General features: G+C 52.6%; 1 protein-coding gene across 1 annotated transcript; it reads left to right on the forward strand.

Moving 5' to 3' along the window:
* Positions 1–7,338: 7,338 nt before the first annotated feature.
* On the forward strand, positions 7,339–19,143 carry SLC35A2 (solute carrier family 35 member A2). Its single transcript, XM_078876454.1, has 5 exons — positions 7,339–7,398; positions 14,538–14,720; positions 14,983–15,134; positions 18,116–18,371; positions 18,706–19,143. Exons 1-5 carry the CDS (start codon positions 7,359–7,361, stop codon positions 19,131–19,133), a joined length of 1,059 nt encoding a protein of 352 aa, XP_078732580.1. The 5' UTR covers positions 7,339–7,358; the 3' UTR covers positions 19,134–19,143.
* The last annotated feature ends 6,854 nt before the right edge of the window (positions 19,144–25,997 follow it).

The following is a 25,997-nucleotide window of genomic DNA, read 5'->3' on the forward strand; positions in this document are numbered from 1 at the left end:
TGCTGCCATGGTCAGTAAAACGCTGGACTTGTAATCTAGAAGGTGCCGGGTTCCATTCCATCTCTCGACGCGAAAGTTGACCACAATGACCATGATTATTAAATCCCCACCTGCCCCCCCCCTGCCGTTGCCTCTATAGACCCAGCAATGTTGGTGGATTCTAAGTGGAGTCACCACAGCTCCAGTGGCAAGTCCTAGATCAGGGGTGGGTAACGTCCGTATAAGGCCCATGAAATCATTTGGTGTGGCCCTGCCAAGGCAACCGCGGGCGGGACTCGAAATTCATTAAATCTCGGAGCAAACCTGGAGCAGCAGTTGCGAGTAGCAGCGACATCATCAACACCAGCAGCGAACATCACACGCCTCGCCAAAGAGAAGCAGTTCCAGCCAAATATAACAGGCTAATTTTGTAGTTAATAATTTTGTATGGCCCGCGAATGATGTTATAAATATCCAAATGGCCCTTGGAAGAAAACAAGGTTCCCCACCCCTGTCCTAGATGGTGGAGATGATGGTGGTGGTGTTGGTGGTGGTGGTAGTGGTGCGAGTGGTGGTGGCGGTAGTGGTGTTGGTGGTGGTGGCGGTAGTGGTGGTGGTGGTGGCGGTAGTGGTGATGGTGGCGGTAGTGGTGCTGGCGGTAGTGGTGGTGGTGGCGGTCGTGGTGCGAGTGGTGGTGGTCATTCTCGTAGTGGTGGCGTCGGTGCCTCGGTAGCTTGCGATCTCAAATCACTCTTTAATGCCATAAAAAGAGGTCACTTGCAGCGCCACGCCTATTACAACCCTTCAGGGAAAGAACGGTGTTCCGATCTCCGACCCTGAGGGACAGGATTGCTGAGGATGTCTCTGAGGTCGTCGGCGAGAGGGAACCGCTCAGTTCAAATCACAGCATGGGGCAAGGTGGAGTTGACCCTTCTGGGGCTCCACTTCCTCAAATATTGCAGGAAGTATCATCCCTCCCCCCCCCGCCGGCCCGTCAGTGAATGGCTGACGTTGCCATCTGCTGTGCAGGAACAAAGGGGCGATGCAGAGTCTGAGACCTGGAAAAGCGCCGGGCAGAGATGATGACCTCTCAAGTGAATTTCTGACGGTGGTGGGGGGCGGCGGGGGTTGACGATTTTGTGTGCAGACTGCCCTGTGGTGGCATCATTACAGCTGCCTGGACCACAGCACAGGATTGCAAGGATGACCTCACGCTGAACGCAACAACCACAGGGAGGCAGCTCCCTCCTCGGTGTGAAGCCGGGGAAGGTCCCGGCAAAGACGATTTCCCATCGCCCTGCCAGACACGCCCGGGAGAGACTCTGCGGAGCCGCAATGTCGTTTCTGGTCAAGGTGGTTCTGCACAGACGCCATGCTCTCCTCTATCCGTCTGCTGCAGCGGAGGTGTAGGGGATTTCTTTATTGACCTGCTCAAGTCGTGTGATGCCATGAATAGGCCAGGGCTCTGGGTTGTTCTTCATGCTTTTGAAGTCCCTGACCGTCTGCTCACAATCATGAAGGACCTTCATGATGGTGGGCAGGCCTGGGTAAAGCTGTGGCCGCGAGTCAGAGCCACCCCCTGCTCACCTTGGGGTGCGACAATGATGTCCTCTGGCCCCGATATTAAGTAACATCTTCTTTGACCATGTAGTTCAAGAAGCTTTCCATGGCTCTACCAGAGGAATTTCCATTTGGTAGAGATACGATGGGAGGCTGATCGATGCCCGGGTGTGGTCAAGGGATGGCTCGCTATTGGTCAACCATATTATGCATTCTGATGATCTGGTGATTGCTGCTCACTCGGAGAAGGTGTTAGAGACTCTGCTGCTGAACCTGGAGCATGCCACGAAGAGGTGGGGCCTAACCATTAGCCCCACGAAAACAAATTACCTGCCTAGGTATGTTATGTAATCAAACACTCCACCTCCTCAACTCTCCCATGAGCGATGGGGCAGTTGTGAAGAGAGGGGAGTAGTTCCCATACCTGAGCAGTGAGCTTATGATCGGCTCCTTGTTGGCAGCAGAGGTCTCACTCCGAATCAGGCAGCATTATCCATGACATTATGCATGTCACTGTGTGGAAGCCATCTGGTCTGTCGAAGCGATGGAGGAGGAAGTGGTGGAGGAGGTGGTGATGGTGGCGATTCTAGTGGTGATGGTGGTGGTGATGCTAGTGGTGGTGATTTTTAAGTAATGGTGTAATTTGTGGTGGTGCTGGCGGAGATGGTGATGGTGGAGGTGGTGATGGAGGTGTTGATGGTGGAGGTGGTGATGGTGGTGGAGGTGGTGATGGAGGAGGTGGTGATGGTGGTGGTGATGGTGGTGGTGATGGTGGAGATGGTGGTGGTAATGGTGGAGGTGGTGATGGAGGTGTTGATGGTGGAGGTGGTGATGGAGGTGGTGATGGTGGTGGTGATGGTGGTGTAGGTGGTGATGGATCTGGTGATGGAGGTGGTGATGGTGGTGGAGGTGGTGATGGTGGAGGTGGGGGGAGCGGTAGTGCAGTGGTTAACACGTTCCACTACGAACCCGGCGATTCGAGTTCGATTCCTGTTCACACCGATAATAATTTCCTGAACCGGTCCCGGGCCTCACCTAGGTCGACTCAGCCTCGAATGAGTACCTGGTGCGATGCGTAAACATCGCCACTAGGGAGACAGAGACGGCCGGGCGTGGTGCCAGCCACCCACCGCCTCATTTGCCGTGCCGGCCTTCATAGGTGCTCGCTAACAGCACTTGCCCCTACAGTCTGTTAAGGCTATACGGGCGATCGTTGTTGTGGTGGTAATGGCGATGATTATTGGTGGTGATGCTGGAGGTTGGTGGAGGTGCTGAACATCGTCGTGGATGTAGCGGCCCCTAGTGGCCGGAAAGGGTCACGCGAACGCGTCAGAATTGGTCATCGACGACGTCCCCGACATATCGCGCCACGTGCCCCCCTCTGGGAGCGTCTTCCGTCGATTGAATCCCCCGAAAAGGCTCGCAGAGCGCCGCGAAACGTCGGACGCCGTGACGAAGGGCACGCGGTGCGCGAGCGGAGGGTCTCCGCGGAGCGACGGTGAGGAGCACCTCGCCCAGCGGGAGCGACTCCCCAACTCGACCGGGCGGCCACGTGCTGCTGCTGCTGAGGTCACGTGGTGCTGAGGCGGTCACGTGCTGCTGAGGCGGTCACGTGGTGCTGCTGAGGCGGTCACGTGGTGTTGCTGATGAGGCGGTCACGTGCTGCTGCTGATGCGGTCACGTGGTGCTGCTGAGGCGGTCACGTGGTGCTGCTGAGGCGGTCACGTGCTCGCCGGCATGGAGCCTCGCTGCTGGACACGGGCCCTGGGTCGATGGGGAATTGTGTAACGCGCAGCAGAACAATACTCACAGTGAACAATGCTCAGTGAACAATGCTCACAACGAACAATGCTTACAACAAACAAGACTCACAACGAACAATAATCACAAGAAAAAAAAAACTCACAATAAACAAAACTCAACAACAAATACAAACAAGGAGGCGAAACGTCTGCAGTTATTTATTTGTTTGCCAAAAACAAATAAAAAACACACCCAAGGGGCCGTCCATGAATAACGTCACGCACCTAGGCGGCGGGGGGGTCAGACATTTGTGACGATGTGTGACGAGGGGAGGGGGTGGTTGAGAAATGTGACGTCACATCAAAATGCGCAACTTTAAATAAATATAGACAACACGTTCTACTTAATTAAATAGACTTTTTAATAAATATTTTATCCTACAACATCAGAGTGCAGCGCCACATTAAATACGCACTACAATGACAATAGTTTAAAGCGATTTGAAGCATGTTTTATTTTTGGGGGGGGGGGGGGCAGAGCTTTGTGACGTCATATTTGAGGGGGGGGGGGGTCTGACTTTTTGTGACGCCGTGACGAGAGGGGGGGGGGGGTCAAAAATCGTCCAAAATCGCGTGACGTTATTTATGGACGGACCCTTATAGGAGAAGAGACCTGCTTGCCTGCGGTGTAAACACGCAGCGTTGTCTGTCTGATTTCGCCGGTGATGACAGACGAACAGGCGGTCTGTATCGCCACCTATTGGCGAGCGCGCGGGGCAAGCGGTGACCATGACAGTTGCTACTCTTAGGTTTTGTCGGTAAAGACACGAAGGTAAAAATAAATAATAAATAATAAAATTAATTGACATAATAATATAAATAAAATAATTAATCACGACGTTTCGGGTGGGACCGTCACAGCTCAAATTTACTGTATCACGTGTTATTAACCATGTAAAAAAGATTTAACTACACATATTTGTACCATCTTATTTGACAGGTACTATTCTACTTTACCGAGTGTTGACATCCCTAGCGTTTAACAGCACTGCGTTCTTGTATTTGGATTGTCAGCCAACACCGTTTAAGTCGAGGTGCACCGATTGGTTCTCTTTTAACCCCGCCCACCCCCAACACGTTCCATTCATTGGCTACCACATTCAGATAAGCCCCTCCCCCTTAACATGTATTTAAGAGCTTGTGTCTTGGAATTTTGCCTCACTTGATACAGTAAATCTAGCTGTGACGGTTCCACCTGATGACGGAGACTTGTGTTGCCTCCGAAACGTCGTGATTTATTATTTTATTTCTATTTGTATTAATATTATTTGTATTATTTATTTTTATTATTTATTTTTACCTACGTGACTTTACCGAAAAAATCTAAGAGTATGAATCCTTGCAGTCACGAAAGCTTCAAGTCTAGAATGACAGTTGTTGTTGTTGCACGCGGCACGCGGCAGGGAACACAACTCGTAACCCTATTGGCTTTAGGGACAGACGGATTTGTGAAGGAGACGACTTTTGTTGTTGATGTTGTTGTTGTTGTTTATATTCCCTACAACGGCCAGCCAGGGCGGGAAAGCTTTTGCAAAATATATTTAGAAATATTATACAGGGTGCTTCAAAAGAATGTGAACACTACTCTTTGTGTTTTTTCGGTAAAGTCACGTAGGTAAACATTTTTTTAATGAAAACTATTTTAAGTCACGACGTTTCAGGCGCAATACAAGCATCCTTCTTCAGGTAGGGACAACGCTTCGTTTGTGCTTTCGCTGCGTTGTCCCCACCTGAAGAAGGACGCTTGTGTTGTGCCCGAAACGTCGTGATTTAATTGAGTTTTCATTTATTTCATTGTTTTAGTTCAGGTCCCAACGGCGTACAACCGTTTCAATACGGGCAAAGAAAAGCGTCTATTTGTGTTTCTCCCTTGTGGTGATGGAACTTTGTAGGATGAACGTAGAGATGTATAATGGCACGGGGTGACCACTAAGGTCTGAATTGGTCTGTAATAAGTTGGCACCAAGGGGTTGACAGGTATGTTGTTGGAATGTGTACAATATAAATAACACGATGTAACACGAGTTTTGTTCTTGGGTAGTGTTATTTTCTAATTGCTTTTATGCCTCAAAAGTATAGAAAATATCTCTTATTCCCCACAATCTTTGATTTTGTGACCAAGACTTTATGCGAAGGAATGACACAAATGCACACCGCGTTTTCTCATTGAAAATGGGGGCCGTCCATAAATGACGTCACGCACCTAGGGGGGGGGGGGGGTCAGACATTTGTGACGATGTGTGACGAGGGGGGGTGTTTGAGTAATGTGACGTCACATCAAAATGCGCCACTTGAAATAAATATAGAATTGTTATAACAACACTAATTGTTATAACAACACTCCTACAACATCAGAGTGCAGCGCCACATTAAATACGCACTACAATGACAATAGTTTAAAGCGATTTGAAGCATTTTTTTTTGGGGGGGAGGGGGGGCAGAGCTTTGTGACGTCATATTTGAGGGGGGGGGGGAGTCAAAAATCGTCCAAAATCGTCCAGAATCGCGTGACGTCATTTATGGACGGCCACGTGGCTCTGCGGTGGAAGTCAAATCCTGGTTGTCGTGGAGACGGGTGGAGAGGGGGGGGGCTCAGCCCATCATCATCATCCCTTTCGGGGTTGATAAAATAGGGAACCGCTTTGTGGGGAGGTCAACAGCGGTTTGCCCTATGGTAGACATTCGGCCCTCCCGCCCGCCCGCCCGCCGTGGGAATGTGGAATTTCCACCACGAGCTCTGCGTGGCTGCAGCAAATGCCGCGGTGCTCACGTTTGGCGGGGGAAAGTCACCCCTTTAACGAACAGTTTTAATCTAATCGGCTTTGATGGGCACCTCGTTAATTATCACCGCGCTAATTGAATTTGTCGACACAACAACAACCACTCGGCCGAACTGCGCCGCATAGCCGCGCATCGCGATACGCGCAACCCGAGTTCATTGAACACTAAAAACATTTGTTTTAATTTAAAGCTTTCGTGACTGCAGGGATTTATATTATTGGTTCTTTCGGTAAAGACACGTAGAAGGGAAATAATAAAATAATAAAAATATAAAAATTCTCACGACGTTTCGACTGCAACGCAAGCAATCATCATCAGGTGTGAAATCCACAGCAAGAACATTGGATTTGTTTTCTTGCTGTGGATTTCACACCTGATGATGATTGCTTGTGTTGCAGTCGACACGCCGTGAGAATTTTATTGTTTATATTTGTATTATTTTATTATTTCCCTTCTACGTGACTTTAACGAAAGAACCAAGAATACTAAAAACAATGTCACATTGCCCCGTGACGTTTAACATGACGATACATTGCGAAAGTTAATCAACGTAAGTTAAAAAATTTTTTAAACGAAATAGAATCGGTTAGCGAAAAAAAATCAACGATATCCAACTGGAGTATCGGAATTGGAACGCAAAAATCCGATGCGTTGCGAAAGTTAATCAACTGAAGTTAAAATTTTTCAAATAAAATCGTTCGCGAAAAAATACTATTTTCTTAAACGCAATTGCGTCGATAATCAATTGGAGTATCGGAATTGGAACGCAAAAAATCCGCAGGAGATGGAGCGACGGGACAAGCTCGCGTGGGGGGAGCTCTTGCATCGGCATGATCCGGAGTGGGGGGAGGTGGGTGGGTAAAGGTGGGTGAGGTGTGTACGTGAAAGGAGAGAGAAAAGTTGTTCATCCAGCAGTGGATCGGCCCTGGCTTGCTGTTGACGATGCCGCTGGGGGGAGTGGGGGAGGCTACCACGGTATTTACGGCCGAAGCGTGGACGTGGAGTCCGGAGCGGTGCCGCCTCGTGATTGGTCAGAGGCTCGGCCTAGGCTCCACCCCCCACCCCACCCCCCCCCGCGCGCGCGCTCCGCGACCAATCGGCGCTGTGCTAGGGTGGCGCGCGACGCCCGGGGGGCGGGGCGAGAGGCGGTCGGGGGCGTGGCCAAAGTGAGAGTTTGTCTACATCCGCCGCCGGTGACAAAAAATTGTGAAGCGGCTTCGCGGAGGAGTCGGAGCTATGGCGGGCGCGGAGGAGGCCGGAGCGCACGACGGGAAACGTGAGCGCAGAGTCACAAACTAACCCCCCCACCACTAACCCCTTCATGCCCCGAGGTGTCAGCGGCGGTGCTTCGCGTTGATTTGGCGTCACGGAGTTGAGAACGTTGACTGCCGGCGGTTTGGCGGTGGTTGTTGGTGTTAAGGAATCGATCTTTTTTTTTGTAACTCGCCGAGATCGATGCTTCATTCACGGCAATGGTGAAAGATCGATTCGATTCCGGGAATCGATGGTAGCTCACCGTGGTGAATGGTGGAATCGATAGTGGCCGGTTTTACTTTTGACGATTCTCTACGTGAACCGTCGACGTCTTGTATCGATTACGCGCCAGTCGGAATCGAAATCGATTCGTCTCCCGGGTGTCCCTTCGACTTATAAGATGACAAACCTCGATTTGAAGCTTTCGTGACTGCAGGGATTCATCTTCTTGGTTCTTTCGGTAAAGTCACGTAGAAGGGAAATAATAAAATAATACAAATAAAACATAATAAAATACATAATAAAATAATACGTAATAAAATGCGTTGTGGCCGAGATTTGTATTTTATAATGTTTTATTTTTATTATTGTATTATTTCCCTTCTACGTGACTTTACCGAAAGAACCAAGAAGAAGACGACAAACCCTTAACGCGCCCCTCTTGTGTATAGAGGCAAGACTTTAGCGAGGAGGAGGAGGACTTCGTCTTTATAATCCAGTAGCGGCGGTGTGTGTGTGGGGGGGGGGGTCATTCTGTGAAGTATTGGAGTCCTGTAGTCACGAAAGCTTCAAATCTAGAATTAATACCCTCATCGGGGAGGAATTCCACCTATCTGTTAGAGTTTTTATTTTACTTTTATACATTTTTATTTAATTTTTTTACCTACGTGACTTTACCGAAAAAACCTAAGAATATGAATCCTTGCAGTCACGAAAGCTTCAAATCTAGAATTAAGTCCTGTAGAGTTACGATGGCTTTGAAATGATTTTAGTGAAAATTCCATCACAGTTCCTATGATCACTGTTTCATAGCGTTCATGGCTTTATTTTGGTGATTTCGAAAAGTGTTTTGGTTGGGCCATGCTTGTTTGTTGTAGTGTACAGAGTTAGACTGATGGCCTTAATCTAAGTTTTGTTGTTGTTGTTTGACTTGCATCCCACTTGGATTTTTGCACACAGCGTTGGTGTACGGTGCCTTTTCTGCAATATTTTGCTGTCTTTTCTTGCATTTTCTGTTTGCACTTAGTCACATATTCCCTTTAAGATGTTTTCTTGTTCATGTTTTTTGTTTGTTGCGGTTGCACCCGATTCAAGAGCCGAATGGCTCACAGGGCTACACCTAATAAGTTAACTTGAACTAGTGGTGGTGGTGTTTGTGGTGCATGCCTGTCAACCCCTTATCAGTGCTGCCTACCTTACTGCAGGCCAATTCAGACCTCATTGGTCACCCCGTGCCCCTTACACATCTCTACGTGCATCCTACAAAGCCCCATCACAAGGGGGAAACACAGACAGACGATACATTCTTTGCCCAAGTATTGAAACGGCCGTACGCCGTATGGACCTGAACTAAATTTCCCTGTACAAGAATACGGGGTAAACCGTATGGGTTGACATCGATGCTATATCTAGCTATCTCTATGGGTATCTATGTATCGCTGTGGGTCTATATGGGTCTCTGTATCGCTGTGGGTCTCTATGGATCTCTATGGGTCTCTATGTATCTTTGTGGGTCTATATGGGTCTCTATGTATCTGTGGGTCTCTGGATCTCTATGGGTCTCTGTCTATAATACTACCTGTCAACCCCTTATCAGTGCTGCCTACCTTGTTGCAGACCAATTCAGAGCTTATTGCCCCTCATCAATCTCAACGTTCATCCTACAAAGTCCGACCACAAGGGAGAAACACAAACAGACGTGATTTTTTTTGCCCGCATTGAAACGGCTGTACGCCATATGGACCTAAAAACTCAATTTCCCGGTACAAGAATACGGGGTATAAACCGTATGGGTTTGGCAGCTATGACGGTGCCAGTCTGGGTGTGTGGGACGTGGTGTTATGGTGGGCGCTGTGGGGTGTGCCTGGGGGTGAGTGGGTGGGGTGAGTGTGGTGAAGCTCAGGTGAGTGTGAGGCAGTGGGTGTTGTATGTCTGCCAGTCGTCTCAAATCGGTCAACCCATGACACCTGCTGGGTCTGTCCCGTGACCTGCTGTCAGCAGCGAGCCTTCAACACTTCACGTGATTGCCTTAAAGTGCACCTGGCCTGGCACAGGCGCCGTGGTGAGGTCACCGCCACTTAGTGGCGAACGGCGGGCATTGTTGTTGTTGTGTATTGTCTGGGAGACAAAGGCGGCCGGGCGTGGTGCTGGCGACCCACCGGCTCGTGTGCCGTTCCGGGCCTTCATAGGTGCTCGCTAACTGCACTTGCCCCCAAAAGGCTGTTAAGGCTACACGGGGGGATCTTCGTCTTTGTTTCTACCAAAGTACGAGGACTGTTTCTACCAAATATCACGGTGGAAACACCCAATCGCCCTTGTTGCTGGAGGCCCCAGGGGGACCGGCGTTGTTTGATGCCCTTCTGGCCAAAACCCCACGTCGTGGAGACGGATTGAACCCCCCCCCCTTTCCCTCACGGGCTTCCTCCAGAAAACCACTGCTGGTCGGCCACGTGGAATGTCCCAACGCTTTCTGTGGCGGACAGGCTGTTGTCATTCCCCGTTCCTCCCAGGACCTCTGTGGAGTACGTGGTGGTGCGGTGGGTCGGTTTGTGGCTTCAGTTTGTGGCTCCAGTCGGCCATGAAGGGGTGACCGGTCCTCCTCCGCTACGTGGCAGCCAACTGCCAAACAAAACAGGGAGCGGCATTGCTGTTGAAAACACGAATCAAAGGGGGGTTATCGGAGCGTGGAGGCGAGGCGTGTGAAGCCGCGAGTCGCACTGTGGGGCTCGCATACGCCCCCCCCCCCCCCCCAACGAAGATGTGCACGTCAGTGGAAGGGGATGAAGGCAAGGGCCCTTTGAGCCAGATGCCTTCTATGGCCTCTTATTCCAGGTGCTGGCTAAAGTTGCCCCCTCGAGATAGAGTCGTCCTGTTGCGACGCTCACAACAACGAGCGGAGCGCCCGGGCGGCTAAAACGCGGCAAGTTGACACAGTAGGGTGGGGGGCGGGGGTGCACAGTCAACCCATGGAACCTGTCCCGTGACGAGTACCGTAAATAGCGTGGGGGCAGGGGGTCCCTTGCCCCCCCGTGATGGCCAAAGCTACAACAACCACCATGAGAGGTGGTTTCGACAGTGTTGCGGCCCCACCTGACCAATGGCCGCACCCCACGGCAGGTCACTGCGCCACTCTTCGTGACCTGCCGGTGTCCTCGGGGTGCACCTAGCCTGGCACAAGCGTCGTGGTGACGTCACCGCCACTTAGTGGCGAATGGCGGTTGTTGTTGTGTGTGTGTGTCTCCCTGTCACGCTGTCTGTGTGCCTGTCTCGAGGTGTCTTGACATTTTTGTTCACTGTCTTTGTGTGTATCTGTGTGTCTGGTTTTGTGTCTGTCCGAGTCATTCTTCATGTGCGTACCTGTGTCATTTTCCACATCCTATCAGCCGCATGGCCTTCTGGGAGCGATATTTTTCCAGTTCAGTTGCATTGAATTATTACGAGCAAACTGGACCGGTTTCGACTTTCAACGTCTCATCAGCAGAGCCAGGCTCGCTTACACCACGGTTGGTGGACTGTCAGTGCGTGTGTCTCTGCCAGTGTGTCAGGAATAAAATGCTTTCATGGCTTTGGCTATGATGACATCTTGGTGTAAAATGACACAATCGGTGATTAGCACGGTCGGCGACTTAAGGTGCAAAAGAAGTTGAACATACATACTTCCGTAAAGGTGGGTCGTTCTGTTTAAATATATCCACTGCCTTTAAAGTTAACGTGTGTGCACAGATGGTTGTGCAAAGGTGAGAGAGAGAGTGTGCGCTTTAATACGATAAGTACAGGATGAAAGCTGGTTCAACATCAATGGGAGCTGCTGTGATCGTGTGCGTACGTGTGTGGATAGTTGTTTGGGGAGGGGTGGCACAGTGGTTAGGAAATGCTCGACGAACCCGGCAAACCTGATTTTTTTTCTTTCTGGATACAGCCCGACATCGCTAGCAAGTGAAACCTGAACCAGTTTCGGGCTCTCTCCTAGGTCGACTTGGCCTTAAATGAGCAGGTGGTGCAGTGTGTCAACATCAGTACTGGGCAGACAAAGACGGCTGGGCGTGGTTCCCGGCAACACCTTCCCACGTGTCGCCGCGCCTGCCATAATTGGTGTCTAATAGGTGCCCGCTCACAGCACTCGCCATTGAGGAAATAACATTGATGATGATGTCATCAATGTTTTTTGCCATCGGGGGTTAGGTTCCTGGAACAGGTCGCGGGTAGGAAAATCCGTGCTTGATAAAGTACTGGGGGCCTTTGGGACATAGGGGATTAGGGGAACCACGGCCACGGTCAGACTCGTCATAGGTCAACTGACTTGCCCTGTTGGTTCACCAAACACGGATACAATACAGTGCATGACACAATGACCTAATCAAACATAAACATTACATTAACTTTACATGCCTTTAATATTAACGACGATGATGATGGGGGAAGGGGCGGTTACAAGGAGGAGGGCCTCAGCCCAGCCTCCCCCTCTTCTTCCGGCTCATCAATAACAGATCGAGTGGACAGGCGTATGTGTGCAGCACGTTGTCGGAATCGGAAGAAAAAATAAAATAACTTTATCGGTACGTCTTCAGGTCGGAAGACGTATCAAGGCACCCACAAGGCCATGCGGGACGGCGTGTGGCACAGTTTGGCGCCAGCTCTCACAGAGTGCGGTCGTGCCGCTGCGGTTCTCTGCGGTGAGTACAGGACAACGTCTTTAAAAACACAGCGGCGCTACGCCTCTAAATGAAATTAACGCTGGCCGCTTGAGCGTTCCGAGGTTAGGCGGTAAGCTGCGCAGCGCCTCGGGTGGTCACGGGTGGCCACGGGTGGCGGTGTGGCGTGGAGGAGAACCGTGGCCCCCGCGAAATTTGTAAGTTCGTGTTGCGGACCCGCGCTTAACCCGTGGATACTCAAATTGCCAGGTCCGCGGTTGGTAAATCGGTGTACAACTAAATAAACCGTGTGCACGTGAACGAGCGCTTGGCAAGTCCGCGGTTTGCGATGGGGTTGTTGTACAATGGCAACAGAAAATGCAAAGCGAGCAAAGAGGCCCCGAAGCGCCTCGTGCGTGGGGTTACACTGAGAGACGAAAAGAGGAGCACGTGGATGAGACGACGGACGCTGGTTCGCGACATCATCCAGACTATTAAAGAAAGCTAGGGGGGCTTGGACGGGAAACGTCGCGGCTCCGCGGGACTTTCGCCGATGGTCAAGATTCGCGCCAGGGCAGGGAACGCGTCCGAGACGACGTCCGTCAAGGAGCCGGAGCTACGAGATCGGCTCGTGCGCAGGCATCATTGCATCGCGCGGATCGCGAGACGGGTTCGCTGCCGTTATGGGGACATCTTCCTCCGGCACTGGATAGACAACAACTCGTGATGATGGCTCGGGCCCATGGCTGACGTTGGTGATGGATCGTCACCAGTCTCTTTTGTTGTAACACGACTGCACATTGCGTAGTGAGCGCGTGCGTAGTGAGCGCGTGCATGTGAACGTGTGTTTGTGGGGAGCGGTGGTGTAGCGGTTAGCTCGCTGCACTACGAACCTGGCGATCCGGGTTCGATTCCCGCTCACGGCGAACACCAGTGACGATTATCTGAACCGGTCCTGGGCCTCCACTAGGTCGACTCAGCCTCAAACGAGTACCTGGTGCGGTGTGTAAACATCGCCACTAGGGAGACAAAGGCGGTCGGGCGTGGTGCTGGCCACCCACCCCCTCGTGTGCCGTTCCGGCCTTCATAGGTGCTACGCTAACAGCACTTGCCCCTACAGTCTGTCATGGCTATACGGGGGATCTTTGTCTATCTTTGTGGGGAGCAGTGGCACAGTGGTTGGGGCACACGGTGTCACGGACCTCGAAACCCGAGTTCAATCCCTGCTCGCGGCCAACATCGATGACCAATATTTGAACTGGCCCTGGACCTCGCTTGGGGCAACTCGCCTTTAAATCCATACCTGGTGCGATCTGTAAACAGCACTGTAGAGACAAAGGTGGCCGGGCGTGGTGTTGGCCACCCACCACTTCATCGGTGCGCCATGCCGGCCTTCATAGGTGCTCGCTACAACAGCATTCACCCCAACAGCCTGGTAAAGACCATACGGTGGAGGGGGGGGAATCTTTGTTTTGCCGTTGTGTACGTGGAACCGCGCGTCATCTCGTCGTGGGATCTCGTGAAAGCAGAGGCCGGACCTGACGCTTACACGGGACCCACAATGGCCCTGAATCCCGGGGGTCCCAGGGGCCCCCCACTCGTCCCCACCCCACCCAGGCGCTCACAACGCCCGACACTTGTATTCATACTATTATTTACTACTCCGCTTGTTTACCCAGGAGAAGCCTCACCGAGTCTCATGACTCGGGAGTCCTGCCAGGTTTTTTGCAGTAGGGGTGGCGATGTTGTGTAATCCCAGTCGAGTAATTGGCATTGGCATGTTTGGCTATTAGTGAGTCACACTGTCGTCTTTTAAAATTTTTCTTCAATCTGAAACGCGAACTAAACAAAATGAACAACTTGGAGGTGGGGCTAGGTGATGAGTGGCTTCCTGGTGAGTGGTTTTAAGGGTAGGGCTAATGCTAGTGGCTATCTGGCTAATTGCTTAACGGTAGGAGTAGGGTCTGGCTGGCTGGTGGTGGTTCAAGTTAGGGCCTGGTTGGCGATCGTGGTTAGGGGTAGAGTCTGGATGGCTATCGTGGTTAGGTTTAGGCGTTGGGTCTGGCTGGCTGGCTAGTGTGGTTCGCGTCTGGTTGGCCAGTGTGCTTCGGTGTAAGGTCTGGTCAGTGTGGTGGGATTATCGCCATGTACGTGTGCGAGTAGGCGTGTGCTCTGAGTGGTTAACAGTGGCTGAGTCTGTTGGTGGTGGTGTCCGTCACCATGTTTGCATGCCGGCGCTTAGAGGTTGGCGCTGGTTGACGGTGGTGTTGGCGACCCCCCCCCCCCCTTGCCCCCCCCCCACTGTGGTCAGGCAAAGAACGACTCAAGTATGTGAGCCTGGCCGTGCTGGTGGTGCAGAATGCGTCGCTCATCCTCAGCATCCGCTACGTGCGCACGCTGCCCGGTGACAAGTTCTTCTACACGACGGCCGTGGTGCTCGCCGAGCTGCTCAAGATGCTCACCTGCCTCGTGCTGCTCTTGCTGCAGCATCGCGGTGAGCGGGCTGGGTGGGCTGGGCTGGGCTGGGTACAGACGGGGAGGCGCAGGGAGACTCGGGGGCCAGTTGAAGGGGAGGCGCGGGATGACGCGGTGGGGACGCAGGGAGACGGTGCGGAGACGCGGTGCAGACGCGGGGAAACTCGGAGGAGCATTCAAAGACGCGGGGAGACTCGGGGAGATTCAGCGAGGCTTCCCCGGGTCGACGAGCGTCGTCGTAGTAGTGATGCTAATACTGTGACGTGCGCGCGATGGCGCAGGCAACGTGTGCGAGTGGCTGCGCTACCTCTACGAGTCGATCGTGCTGCAGCCCGCGGACACGCTCAAGCTGGGCGTGCCCGCCGTCATCTACACCTTGCAGAACAACCTGCAGTACGTGGCCATCTCCAACCTCCCCGCAGCCACCTTCCAGGTGTGCGCGTGGTCTGTGTGTGCGATGTGTGTGGTGTGCGTGTGGTCTGTGTGTGATGTGTGTGGTTGTGCGTGTGATGTGTGGTGTGCGTGTGGTCTGTGTGTGTGATGTGTGGTGTGCGTGTGGTCTGTGCGTGATGTGTGGTGTGTGCGTGGTCTGTGTGTGATGTGTGTGGTGTGCATGTGGTCTGTGTGTGATGTGTGTGGTGTGCATGTGGTCTGTGTGTGATGTGTGATGTGCGTGTGGTCTGTGTGTGATGTGTGGTGTGCGTGTGGTCTGTGTGTGATGTGTGGTGTGCGTGGCTTGTCTTGATGTGTGGTGTGCGTGGCTTGTCTTGTTGTGTGGTAGGTGTGCGTGATGTGCGTATGTATGTGTGGTGTGTGCGTGTGTGGGGAGCGGTGGTGTGGCGGTTAGCGCGCTGCGCTACGAACCCGGCAACCCGAGTTCGATTCCCGGTCGCGGCCAACACCGGTGACGATTATCTGAACCGGTCCTGGACCCCCCCCAAAATTGACTCAGCCTCAAATGAGTACCTGGTGTGGTGTGTAAACATCGCCACTGGGGAGACAAAGACGGCCAGGCGTGGTGCTTGCCACCCATCCCCTCATGTGGCAGGGCCGGCCTTCATAGCTGCTCACTCACAGCACTTACCCCAACAGTCTTTTAAGGCTACACAGGGGAGCTTTGTCTGCGCGTGTGTGTGTTTGCGCTGTAAAAAAATCCGATAAATGAACCAAACTGAATATTTGGAGTGAACAATTCGCTTCAACCAAAAAAATTCCTAAGCCAAATCCAAAAACAAGGACTCAAAAATAAATAAAAATTGCACTGCAGCTCGAATGGTCATTTTTGTTTTTAATAAAGGCTGCAGTCCCTAAGCCTATGACACTGTAGGGCATATTGACTGCGGTCCCTCAGTCACAAAGTGATATGTGTGCATAGCCACGCGAGGCTGCTGCACAGTCAACACGAGGCCTGAGGGTGAGACACTGAGACTCCGGTGTGTGATAGTCACATCACACCCACACGGGCCAGGATGCAGTCGTGGAAACGCCACATTCCTGTTGGACAACCACTGTTGAACTTTCCCACAGAGCGGTAGCAACTCTATCGACCCCTGAGGGATGATGATGGGCTGAGTGAACCCCTCCCCCGAACTTTGATTTGAACTCGTGACCTTCCGATTGCGAGCCGCTCGCTCTACCGCTGAGCCTCCGGGCAGCGTTTATTAACAACACCACCACCATCAACACCACCATCACCACCATGATCACCATAAACACCACTATCTACAGCCGCCATTCGCCTTAATTATACGTTGACGCCTCTACTTACGAACACTCGACTTAGGAACGTTTAGAGACACGAACAAACCAGTCCGCATGTCCAGTTGCCCATTCGGACCGCGAGTCGTAAGTTCAACCGCCGCGCAATAGATGGCTGTGGTGGCATCTACATCTGCAGAACGTGAAGAACCAGTGGCATCTATATCTGCAGAACGTGAAGAACCAGTGGCATCTACATCTGCAGAACATGAAGAACCAGTGGCATCTACATCTGTAGAACATGAAGAACCAGTGGCATCTACATCTGCAGAACGTGAAGAACCAGTGGCATCTACATCTGCAGAACATGAAGAACCAGTGGCATCTACATCTGCAGAACGTGAAGAACCAGTGGCATCTACATCTGCAGAACATGAAGAACCAGTGGCATCTACATCTGCAGAACACGAAGAACCAGTGGCATCTACATCTGCAGAACGTGAAGAACCGGTGGCATCTACATCTGCAGAACATGAAGAACCAGTGGCATCTACATCTGCAGAACGTGAAGAACCAGTGGCATCTACATCTGCAGAACGTGAATAACCAGTGGCATCTACATCTGCAGAACATGAATAACCAGTGGCATCTACATCTGCAGAACGTGAATGACCGGTGGCATTTACGTCTGCAGGAGATGATACAACTTTCAAAGCCATTCCCCGTGTTTAGTGTACATGCCGTACAACGTGTTTGGAATTGACGGGAGTAAAGTTGGCACTTACGAACATCGACTTACGAACAGACCTTTGGAACCTAACTCGTTGGTAAGAAGAGGAGTCCCTGTACACGAGTGTCAGCTCCGATTTATGGCAAATGAAAACCCTCAGAAAAAAATAAACAGATCTAAGAGATGGCACCAAAACACAAAAAGATGCACAAACGACGACAAAGTGTTATTGCAACAGAGAAATTAATCCATCAGGCTCCACATCCCGAACCAGTGAATGGTAACTGTTGAGGGCTGAACTGCAGTGTTTTCTACTTGCCAATCACTAACAGGGTCATGGAGAGCCCATTTGAGGAACGTACAGTGCATACGAAATGTGCGCACTGTACTTTAGCAAAATGTGTGTACTGTACTTTGGCGTTTAGAAGTTCTTCACAGGTTCCCGCAAACAGCACCCGCCCCAGCTTCTATCCGCATCTCGGTCTGCGCATCTCCCTCTTGTCATTAGAATATAAATACAAAAACAAACTCGGTTTTCCGACAGCACAATTCGCAACAAGGCCTCAAAGCCCTTCGCACGAAGTCGAAGTTGCGGAGAAAGCCGTGTGCATAAACCGGTGAGTCTGGTTAGCGTGGACGAGTAGGCCAAATGCCCGCTCGAGCATCCTCGAGTTGAGGCCCCGTCTCCCAGCAGACATTGCAGGGCTGCGCCTTTACCTGATGAGAAACGTGGCCAATCTTTGTATCTGAAATTGCATGGCAAACGATCGCCGCTACCCGACTCGTGGGATCGTTAACCGATTCTGAAAACGGTTACCGGTTAACAGCCCTAATGCGCATGCACGGAGCGGTGGCGGGTTCCTGAAGAAGCTCCCAGCACGTGGAGTGAAACGTCGGACATGGTGCCGACGGTCGCGCGCGCCTCCCGAACTCGCGTGACTCGTGCCATCTCTCTTCCCCCGCCCCCCCCCACCGCGCTCTCTCAGGTCACGTACCAGCTGAAGATCCTGACGACGGCTCTCTTCTCGGTGCTGATGCTGCACCGCTCGCTGTCGCGGGCGCAGTGGGGGTCGCTGCTGCTGCTCTTCTGCGGCGTGGCGGCCGTGCAGGTGCAGCAGGTGGGCGGCGGCGAGTCCTCGACCGCCAGCGGCGAGCAGAGCTACCCCATCGGCCTCGTCGCCGTCGTCATCTCCTGCGTCTCCTCGGGCTTCGCCGGAGTCTACTTTGAGAAGATCCTCAAGGGTGAGCGGGCGTGCGGGTGAGCGGGCGCGGGGGTGAGCGGGTGAGCGGGCGCACGGGTGATTGAGCGAGCAAATGAGCGTGCGAACGTGCCAGCGAGCCGCTGCGTCCCTCTCTGCCGGTCGCCCCCTACTGCTAGACTAGTGCAGGCCGTGTCTGTAGGCGCAGCGCCACCCAATGTGGTTGCCCTGCGCTGTAAGAATGGTGCCAACAGCAAGTGTACCCGAAATTTTATTTGGCAATCTTCTCTCCCTCCTCTTTCCATCCTCCACCACCACCACCACCCTCTCCTCCCTGCACCACATCGCCCTCTCTCCTCCTCCCGCCTTGCCCGCAGGCTCGGGCGGCTCGGTGTGGCTGCGCAACGTGCAGCTGGGCCTGTACGGCACGGCGCTCGGCCTCTTCGCCATGTGGTCCAAGGACGGCGCCGAGGTGGCGCGGCTCGGCTTCCTGCACGCCTACTCGCCCGCCGTGTGGGCCGTGGTGCTCAACCAGGCCTTCGGCGGCCTGCTGGTGGCCGTCGTCGTCAAGTACGCCGACAACATCCTCAAGGGCTTCGCCACGTCGCTCTCCATCCTGGTCTCCACCGCCGCCGCCATCTTCCTCTTTGATTTCCACGTCGACTGGCTGTTCGCGACCGGGGCGGCCATGGTGATCGGCGCCGTTTACATTTACAGCCTCCCGCCGCGGCCCAGCGCCGCCGCCGCCAAGAAGGAGGATGAGAAGGGCCCGGCGGGGGCGGCCGCGCTGTCCGCAAAGTCGTGAGCGCTGGTGGTCGCGGGGGAGGGAAGGGGAGGGCCACGGGATAAGAGGGGGGGTGGGGGGGGTGAGCGTGTTAGACGAGATGTGTGCAGCTCGCTCACTCGCTCGCTCCATCGCTCGCTCGCTCACTCGGCTAGCGATGGCCGTACAGGCGGATCGGAGTCGTGGCTGGTGCCGGAGGTGCAGAGGCAGTACCGGGTCCGGCCGTTGAGATGCATTCTGGACGCTCGCGACACGCGCGTAAAATCGTGCACGTTCGATCGTCGAGTGGGTGGGCGAGTGTGTGGGCGATTGGGCGAGCGATTGGGTGGGTGATTGGGCGAGCGAGTGGGTGGGTGATTGGGCGAGCGAGTGGGTGGGCGATTGGGCGAGCGAGTGGGTGGGCGATTGGGCGATTGGGCGAGTGGGTGGGCGATTGGGCGATTGGGCGAGTGGGTGGGCGATTGGGCGATTGGGCGAGTGGGTGGGCGATTGGGCGAGCGAGTGGGTGGGCGATTGGGCGAGCGAGTGGGTGGGCGATTGGGCGAGCGAGTGGGTGGGCGATTGGGCGAGCGAGTGGGTGGGCGATTGGGCGAGCGAGTGGGTGGGCGATTGGGCGAGCGAGTGGGTGGGCGATTGGGCGAGCGAGTGGGTGGGCGATTGGGCGAGCGGTCGAGTGGGTGAGGTGGCTGGGTGAGATCAGAGACAATGAGCCGGCACGGCTGAGAAACCGGGTTCAACCGCCAAACCACGGTGATGAAACCGGCTTCTCCATTGCAGCGCGAGTTGATGGTCTCAGTAGGCCAGCCACCGTCGAACAAACAAAAAGCCTTTGTAGTTAAATAGTAATTTTTTTTATTTCATTTTGTTGAGTCCAGCTTTGAGGACTAAAATTTCAGCTTTACCGGTTGGAGGTTTCTTGAAGGGACTCCAGAAGTACTTCTGTGATGTCATCGTCTGGGGGACTGTCCACTGTGAGAGTTCCACGTGGATATGTGTTTGTCTCTTGACGTGCTGCTGACATCGGTGCAATTGGACTACGATTTATAGCGGGTGACAAGACTTATTGTTTGGGATGGAGCACTTTTCAATTGAAAACTTGTGCCCTATTATTTCTAATAATGACAATTTTTTTTATATTTACACTATTTTTCTGTAAAACAACGTAAATGTTTGGTGTACATTTTGATAGATTTTTACAGACTTACTCATGACCAAACGGTCGCGCGCTATTTGAGCCGAGTAAATAAATGAGACTTAACTTTAGTTCGGTGAGAATCGTTGAACTGGAAGATTTTGCACGCACTTAATTCTTTTCATTATTTCCGATTTAACCGACCTCATTCCACGCTCCACCACCCCGCAACCCCAGTCCTCGTCTTCCTGCCTTCCCCTCCTCCCCGTTAGCCGGCTCCGCGCCTGCCGAGCGATCCGTCGTGCGAGAGCGAAGGAAATCGCTCTCGCGCCTGCGAAGCTTTTGCCCACACCTTGACGCGACCAGCTGCGTCATTTGGGATTGTCGCGGCCAATCACGGCTGCCGCTGAGTGGGCCGCCGCGTGAGAGTCGCGACGCCTTCCACCGCGAGCATCGGCCACGTGCGAGCTATCGCTGCGGTGTGGACGTGGTTTTAATTTTCTTGTGTGCACAAGAGAATTACGAGCACGCCGGCGTCGCCATCCAAAGGGGGCGACGGTTTTAATTCCATCTGCCGACGTGGAAGATGGAACAACGGTGCAAGTTTCTCCAATCCCCCCCCCGCCTCCACATCGCCTCCGTCCACCCAGCAGCAGTGCGAATTAATTTACCATCTTCAATCAATCGGCAGGTCGCACGTGGTGGGGGTGGTTAGAGTGTGCGGACGCCCACTTCTTCCATCACGTCTGGTCAATGTGGAAGAGTCGACCAAATATCATCTGTACTAGAGGCCCTTCTGCCAGCAGTGGAATATGTAAGTCATTGCAGAGCTGCACCTTTACCTTAAAAAAAAATCTTGACACGTGCCGCATTCCGGAGTAGAGGAGGTGGCATTGTTACTTTTGTGTTTTTTCACTGTGAGGTTAAAAACCTGGGATGGATATTTTTTTGTTGGTGGGATTGTGGATTTAAAAATGAATCTGCGTCCCTGCGTTCCCTGTTTGTGCCAAGTCGGCACTGTAAGCTGACGCGTCGTTATTTTAAGACAATGTTTGAGTTCGGGTCGGTCGGTCGGTCGCTGATCTCACTGGGGGGGCGAGTGCCATCGGATACTCGGGGTTGTGCTGCATCACCAACAAAACGGTGACGCCGTCGATATTTTGATACAAAATAAGCGTAGCAAACAGATTCTTACCGATCCAGACACGAGGGCAAACTCAATGTGTTTGTCACGGCGCCATCTTCGTTAACTTTCGTCGAGTGGGAGCTCGCTCTGGCTTGATGACCTCTGTATGACCTACGACTATGATGCGTTTACGCAATCTAACCCAAAAAAAACCTGAATTGTGGATGATGTTGGTCGCGAAAGCCTACGTGTTGAACTGACCTGATGTAGGCTTAACACTTGGGTTTTTTTGCAGCCGATATTAGGATCCGTAAGTGATTCGTGGGTTAGGCCACTTATTGAGCTGGCGAAGGTTTGTGTTTTTAAGACTGTCCACCACCCAACGCAGACAAACAATCGAATGTCACGTTAATAAGCTTTTAACGATGCGCCAACTATCATTGTTCCATTCACCGGCAAAGTTGAAGAACAATTCTCTAAACTAATCGGACCTGGACCTTTTTATTCTGACTTCCTGAATCTGGTCCTGGAGATGCTTTTAATAACAACCCCTGTCATTATCTCCACCACTTTCATCTTGGGCACAATTTTACAATATCTGTAAAGTGCCTTGGATTAAGGCACTGTGCAAGACCACATCAGATAAGTTTCAAGCGAAACGTCGCACATCTAATTGAGCTAAATCTGGCTGTGAGAATTCTTCACTGGCGAGTGAGCTGAAACAATCACCATTGGCCCGTGAAAACGCCTGTACTCGTGACCATTTACTTTGGCCGCGTTTGGTGACGGAGGGTCTTAACGGCACGAGTTGACCTCGGATAATTATCACGTGACCTGCCCCAAAAAAATCGATTACGGACCCGATGTAGGTCAAACTGTGAGTGGGGGTACCGACAGCGAATGTTCAACCTGGGCAGTAAGACGGACTATCCGCTAGTTTCAAGCGTATCAGTCCATGAGGGCGATCACATTCCCTGGCCTTCTCTACAGCAGCCGTCTCGATCCTTGCCGCCAAGTTTGGCACGTTCACACCCTCCTCTTCCATCCCGGCGCGCGCACGCCTCTAACTCGTGGGTGCCGAACGCGTTTGTTGATTTGCGACGTCCGTCCGGCTTTAACGGAGGGGTGGGGGGGGGGCTGGGTGGATCGTGATAACTCGAGTGGAGACACGATCCCGTTAGGAAATATAACTCGCGATGGATTCCGTTCGCGCTAATTGTTCTGCGTTGGCGTTCGCCGGACACGCGAGCCTGTACTTTCCCTCCGATGTTTCTCACCATTGCAGGAGGAAGCGTTCCTTCCAATGCAGTTGCTTCCCACTTTGTTTACACTGCGCCGAGCGCACGGACGGCGTTGCGCGTTCATGATTTAACGCGGAACACGGTTGCATGATTTTCATTTTGAAAAATGTCTCATTTTCATATTAAGTTTTGAGTGTATATTTGTGCCACAGTTCGGTGTACGTAGTATGGCACTGGGCTGTCGCAGACCTGCCGAGTTGAGCTGCAGGCCCAGCCACGGGTGCAGCGCCAGGTCCCTCGGGGAACCCGTTCCGAAACCGAGGGCCGGCCGGTCGCTCGTGACATCGGCGCCATCCCAAAAGTTGCACGCCGTTTACACCGAGTGTACCAGAGGGCCTTTGCCAGAGTCACGAGCGACTAGGACCCGTGCTTTATCGTTTCATTTGGCGAGTCCCGTTGAGCTAAGCAGCTTTGGTACAAGGACGGCCACAGCCCACGATCGTCGGCAGGGCCGGCAGTGACACAGGACATCGCACGGTGGGATTGTGCAAACTCGCGAGCGAGAAAACAACAAGCTAATTACTGGAGCGACAGAGAACGGTCGAAAATAATCTCAGTGCGGATAAAATTCGCTCGCCGGGACGGGTGATGATTGTTTGCGGTTCCCCCGTTGCGGGAGTGCGAGGCCCCGTGGCCGCCAGGGGCCGCGTGTGACGGAGTCGCGGGCCACGCCGCCGCCGCCGCCGGCTGCTGCTGCTGCTGCTGCTGCTGGAGTCGCCGTGGATGTGGTTGGGGCATCGTGTGGAATTTTTGTCCAATTTCGTGATTTTTTTTTTTTGGATTAACCTGAAGGTGGTGGTGGGGGTGGGGGGGGCACACGTTCTGCGCGTTGCATTTCATGGATTCTCGTCGCCCCCCCCCCTGCAGCCTCTCGTGGCTGCAGCCGGCGCTGCCACTGCCGTAGTGCGAAATTGAATGAATCCATTGACCTGGTGGCGAGTTGATACCACGCACACACACACGCGCACACCCTGCTACTCTCGTGTGTGTATGTTGAACTTCTTTCGCACCGTACGTAGCTAACCGTGCTAATCCTTGGTCGGTCAGGTGTCCGTCGCGAGCAGAGGAGGCTTGCAACGTGTGAATTCACCGCTGGATGAAACCCGCGTGGTGGGCGGGCGGGGGGGGTTATTTTGGCCATACTTCACCGCGCTGGTTACTGCAGGTTGGCCAGCGTGGCGGAGACTTGATCACGTGCTCGGTGTTCTGGAATTCTTAACATGTGAGTGATCCATTTAGAGATACCCCGCTGATTTCTTAATGCACCTCAAATGGCCGACTGACGTGTCTGAGAGGAGAGTCATCTTCTTGGTTGTTTCGGTAAAGTCACGTAGAATGGAAACAATAAAAATAATAAAATAAAACATAATAAAATAAGTATTTTTATTTTATTATTTTTATTGTTTGCATTCTACGTGACTTTACCGAAAGAACCAAGAAGATGAATCCCTGCAGTCACGAAAGCTTTAAATCGAAATTTGAGAGGAGAGTCTTGAGGGTTGTAGAGTGTTGAGATGGGTGGGGCATGCATCGGGGATTTGAAATAACCCTATTGTTACCCTATTGTTTTTGTTTTCTCTATAATTTTTCGCTGCTACCTCGGTGGGGTATCTAGAAACGGATCACCTCGTGTCAACTACAGGCCACGTGGTTTTTGTTTATGTTTTTTCGGGCAAATTTCTATTTGTAACAATCTATGCCTCTGTGTTTGACCGAATGAAATGTATGCGGTCGGGGCAAAGTGTGGGTATATGTGGGGTGAATAATATGATTTGGAGGGCGGGGGGAATTGGGTATTTTGGGAAATGATTCTATGGTATAATGCGGTGTAAATAAATAAAAATATTTATTTTGAATCCCTTGCATAGAGAGGTGTGATCTTTGGGAGCGATGGAAACTCCCGGTGGGAACGCACCGACGTTTGGAGCCGATGACACACGGGGTCACTTCTATCTTCTTGGTTCTTTCGGTAAAGTCATGTAGAAGGGAGATAATAAAATAATAAAACAAAACATAATAAAATAATACAATTAATAATACAATTCTCACGACGTTTCGGCCACAACGCAAGCAGCCGTCCTCAGGTGAAGAACAGGTCTGTCGGAAAGACCGCGTCAGACCTGTTCTTCACCTGAGGACGGCTGCTAGCGTTGTGGCCGAAACGTCGTGAGAATTGTATTATTTTATTATGTTTTATTTTTATTATTTTATTATCTCCCTTCTACGCGACTTTACCGAAAGAACCAAGAAGATGAATCCCTGCAGTCACGAAAGATTTCAATCGAAATTTGGGTCACTCTTAGTTACAATTACAACGTTTTCATTCGACCTCCCGGCACGGCACTTGATCACTTTCCCCAGCCTCCTGCCGCCTCCGTTGCCGTGTGACGAGGGGTCAAAAATCGTCCAAAATCGCGTGACGTCATTTATGGACGGCGCCTTTGGCCGTGAGCGAGAATCGAACTCAGGTGGCCGGGTTCGCAGCACAGCGCGCTACCAGACCACAACAACAACAACCGCCATTCGCCACTAAGTGGCGGTGACGTCACCACGACGCTTGTGCCAGGCCATGTGCACCTTGAGGCCACGTGAAGTGTCGAACGCCCGCTGGCAGGAGGTCACGGGGCAGACCCAGGTGCCACGGGTCGACTGACCGAGATGACCGAGATGACTGGCTGATGCACCACCTGTGCCCCCTACTGTGCCAACTTGCTGTGCTCCGCTCGTTGTTGTGAGCGTCGCTCCTCCGCCCTCCGTTGCTGTTGGAGGGCGACTGCCTCCAACTGCCCAGAAGCGTCACGGTGCACCTAGCCTGGCACTGCCCATCAGCAGCGTCCTTCACGAGCCTCCTCCTCCACACAGAGGCCGATCTTGACACCGCTGGTAGCGGCCACACATCCACACCGGCTCACCACGCTGCTTTCACCATCTCCCCCTCTCTCTCCTCCAACACAAGAGTGCTGTTTCATCTTCTTGGTTCTTTCGGTAAAGTCACGTAGAAGGGAAGTAATAAAATAATAAAAATAAAACATAATAAAATAATATATTTTTATTCTTGTATTACTTCCTTTCTACGTGACTTTACCGAAAGAACCAAGAAGATGAATCCCTGCAGTCACGAAAGCTTTAAATCGAAAAGAGTGCTGTTTGTTGCTGGTCGTTGTCGTGGAGGGCGGGGCGAGGGCGGGGCGAAGCCGGGGCGAGGGCGGGGCGGGGCGAGGGCGGGGCGAGGGCGGGGCGAGGGCGGGGCGAAGGCGGGGCGAGGGCGGGGCGAGGGCGGGGCGAGGGCGGGGCGAGGGCGGGGCGAGGGCGGCCACGTGGTTTGG

Source organism: Lampetra fluviatilis, chromosome 44, assembly GCF_964198595.1.
Source record: "Lampetra fluviatilis chromosome 44, kcLamFluv1.1, whole genome shotgun sequence".
NCBI classification, from domain to species: domain Eukaryota; kingdom Metazoa; phylum Chordata; class Hyperoartia; order Petromyzontiformes; family Petromyzontidae; genus Lampetra; species Lampetra fluviatilis.

Bases quoted from the DNA above. Each gene is read 5' to 3' on its own strand.
- SLC35A2 (XM_078876454.1), top strand. From the start codon at position 7,359: ATGGCGGGCGCGGAGGAGGCCGGAGCGCACGACGGGAAAC. The intron at 7,399-14,537 runs GTGAGCGCAGAG...CACTGTGGTCAG, and splicing joins CGGAGCGCACGACGGGAAAC to GCAAAGAACGACTCAAGTAT. The intron at 14,721-14,982 runs GTGAGCGGGCTG...GCGATGGCGCAG, and splicing joins GCTCTTGCTGCAGCATCGCG to GCAACGTGTGCGAGTGGCTG.